Consider the following 3,182-nt stretch of genomic DNA (forward strand, 5'->3'; position numbering starts at 1 on the left):
CAGCACCGATTGTTTTCATTTTTCTCTCTACTGACAGCACTCCAAATTTCCAAACAACAGAGCTACATGTTGGAATTGACCGTAGTTCTCCTTTAACAAACAGGCTACAGTATAAATTCTTGTGATTGTGATATACATACATTTTCTCTTTTTATTATTAAACTGTTTGCATAGAATAAATTATACAGAGCACTCTAAAACAAGATAACCATGGAGCCACCGTCTGTCCTTGTGAAAGGCACAGGATGTTTCTGGGGGCAGAGCAGATTCCCAGACCGAATGAGATAAACTGACAACATCGACTTTGTTTTGACTTTGTATTAACATCCACTTTGTATAAATAAGCGGCTGCAGAGAGCCTCCGGTTTGACATTTTCTGTACTATTCTGTAGTGTGGAAAGTGTGGAAACTCTTTCCTTGTGTTCACAAGTAAAAATGAATTTTGATATAACTTCAGTGGTTCCTGTCTACTCTTGATAATGAAATTATTCTAACAACTCTGTTCAAAGTTTCTGTTAATAACCAAAACACACTCCCAATCACTAAGCAACTGGTAATGTAGCACTACTGTAATTTGACATTTTTTAAAATGAAGATGCTGAGAAGGTACAATTGTATTTAAAGAGAGGATAAAAACGACATAATTTAGTGGGGTGAAAAAAGGATAGAAATACAGTAAATCACATGGTATTCTACCCTTTTTATTTGAATTATATAGTTACTAATGAGCCTAAATAAGAAATAATACTTTTCATTGAGCACTTACAGAATTAGTTTTGACATTTTGGAAAATATGCTTATTTGCTTCTTTGCAGACTTGCTTCTTGCAGAGACTTAGTTGAGAAGATAGATAGCACTCTCATGTCGTTACGTTAAATAAAAGGCTACAGCCAGCAGCTGGTTAGCTTAGGATAAAATCTGAAAATGGTGGGAAACAGCTACTGTAGGCAGACTCAAAAGTAAGAGGTAGTCTAGCTCAACAACTAGTGAGGTTTTTACTTTTCAATTTTTATAGGGATTAAACAAATAATAAATGTGTGGCTATTTAGTGAACTTTAGAGGTGCTGGTAACTTCCCTTGGTTCCAGGCTTTGTGCTAAACTAAGCTGACCAGCTGCTGGCTGTAGCTTCAATTTATCAACATGAATAATCAAATTTCCAAAATGTAAAACCATTTCTTTTACCCTGAAAGAATCAAAGAGCAATGAAAAATTATAGACATCTGTCTTACACTTCCTCTTTCATCATGGGTGGCCACGCTTGTAGGAGGAGCATGAGCAGCTGAAAGTCCTCACACTGTCGCGCAGCTTCCAGCAACTCCAGGAAGAGGGCATATCTTTTCTCCTCGTTCTCCACATCTTCCATCTGAACCTGAAAGGAAGGGTGGGAAAAAAAGCCGGCAGGTGAGGAAGGCGAAGTCCATTTGAGTCTGTGTTTGTGTGTGATTGGGAGATATTACCAGGTTATTGAGCACAAAGCACAAATTAGGTGAATGAAAAGTGTTCAGTAACTCGAGTAATCATCTGTTTTTTTCAAATTCTGCAACACATGCAATGTTGTAAATAGATATGATAATAAATGCGAGCATCAAGTGAATTTCAGTAATTTGTTTTCTTGGACAGTTCCATTAGACACTATCCAACACAAATGTAGCAGAAACAGGGGAACAGCATTCAATGATTTCAAATTAAGCTCTCGATTTTGATGGCAAAACTTGACAACGTAATGATTGCGTTAGTTTGTGGCCAAGGAATTTCTGCCAAAACGGGACCTGAATAAACTGCACAGTTACAAACACTCAGTCTAGATGAGCATCAAATCAAGCATTTAAACAAGAACACTGAAAGGAAGGAACAAGGCTTAATGTTTAACGGCACTTTTCACTGTTAGTTTTTAAAAAACTTCCCCTGTGGCCAAACTTATTCTAAAGTGTTATGAGAAAGAGAGTGATAGAGAGGCAGAGTGTAAGAATGAAAAGGAATGAGGGAGGGTTAATGTGGAAAAAATGAGAGGGGGAGGCAGAGGGAAAGTAATTATTTTCTTCTCAAAGGTTGGCTTCTAGTGTGATTTAACAGTTCAGAGAGCGGCTGATTTCTGAGGGGAAAACTACAACCTGCCAAAGCATGGCTGCAGCAAAGACAGGCTCCGTCACACATGCACGCATACTTTGTTACACACACTCACACGCGCGCACGCACACACATGCACACACACACGCGCGCACACACACACAAACAAGAACACTAGAACACACACCAGAACACAAGACACATACATCAATTGCAGCCAGACTCAAAAAAACATATAGTTTCAGCCTCAGTGGCAGGATCATATTTATAAGACTGGATATCTATGTAAAGCCTGGTGGTATTTCATCAGTATAAAGGTCTGTACACATTTAAAGACAAAAGGAACTGTCTGTGAATTAACCTGTAAACACATATCTCTTCTTCAAACCTTTGTTATGACAGGTTTGTAATAAAGCCAGGCAAGTATAGAAACCATCTGTGCACTTCTATGAGCACTGCTGAAGATCTTACTCCAAAGTACTCATTTTTGGGTTAGTAAATTGTACTGTCCGATTCAAATATTTTAATAAAATGCAGAAAAATACTTTTTTCTTAGGGAGGATAAAAAGCTGCATTAAGATGCCATATACCATTACAATAAGTGTCATACATGTTGCTATATTGCCATCAAAATTATAGTAAAACCGTTCTTTGTTCTTCAACAAAAATCAGTTATACGTGGTTAACAGCAGTAGGCATTGCTGACTAAATGTAAATGTCAAAGTTCAGTAGTACGGCTGCAAGGTGCTGCCCTGCATGTTGCATTGACAAAACTGGTATTACAAACCCTTTAAACGGAACATACAGTGGCCTGCATAATTTTACACACCCATGCTAAAGTTGATTAAAAAGAGGAATAAAAAAACATCTTTTGGAAATTTATCTTAATTCCATAATTAAAAAAAACATTAGGAAAATCAAACCTTTTAAGGACACCAATTTATTTTGGGAATGAATAATGTATTGTAAATAAATAAATGTTCTTCCTTAAAATACACTGGGCATAAGTATACACACCCCTTTGTTAAATTCCCATAGAAGCAGGCACATCTTTATTTTTAAAGGCCAGTTATTTCATGGATCCAGGATACTATGCATCTTGATACAGTTCCCT

General features: G+C 37.1%; 1 protein-coding gene across 1 annotated transcript in view; it reads right to left on the minus strand.

The window, feature by feature from the left end:
* nbas (NBAS subunit of NRZ tethering complex) overlaps positions 1–3,182 on the minus strand; it is a 185,629-nt gene that overhangs the window by 19,199 nt on the left and 163,248 nt on the right. Inside the window, 1 exon segment of the mRNA XM_032542394.1 lies at positions 1,231–1,370. Coding sequence (XP_032398285.1) covers positions 1,231–1,370 — 140 coding nt within the window.

Source organism: Etheostoma spectabile, chromosome 18 (genome assembly GCF_008692095.1).
Source record: "Etheostoma spectabile isolate EspeVRDwgs_2016 chromosome 18, UIUC_Espe_1.0, whole genome shotgun sequence".
Lineage (NCBI taxonomy): Eukaryota > Metazoa > Chordata > Actinopteri > Perciformes > Percidae > Etheostoma > Etheostoma spectabile.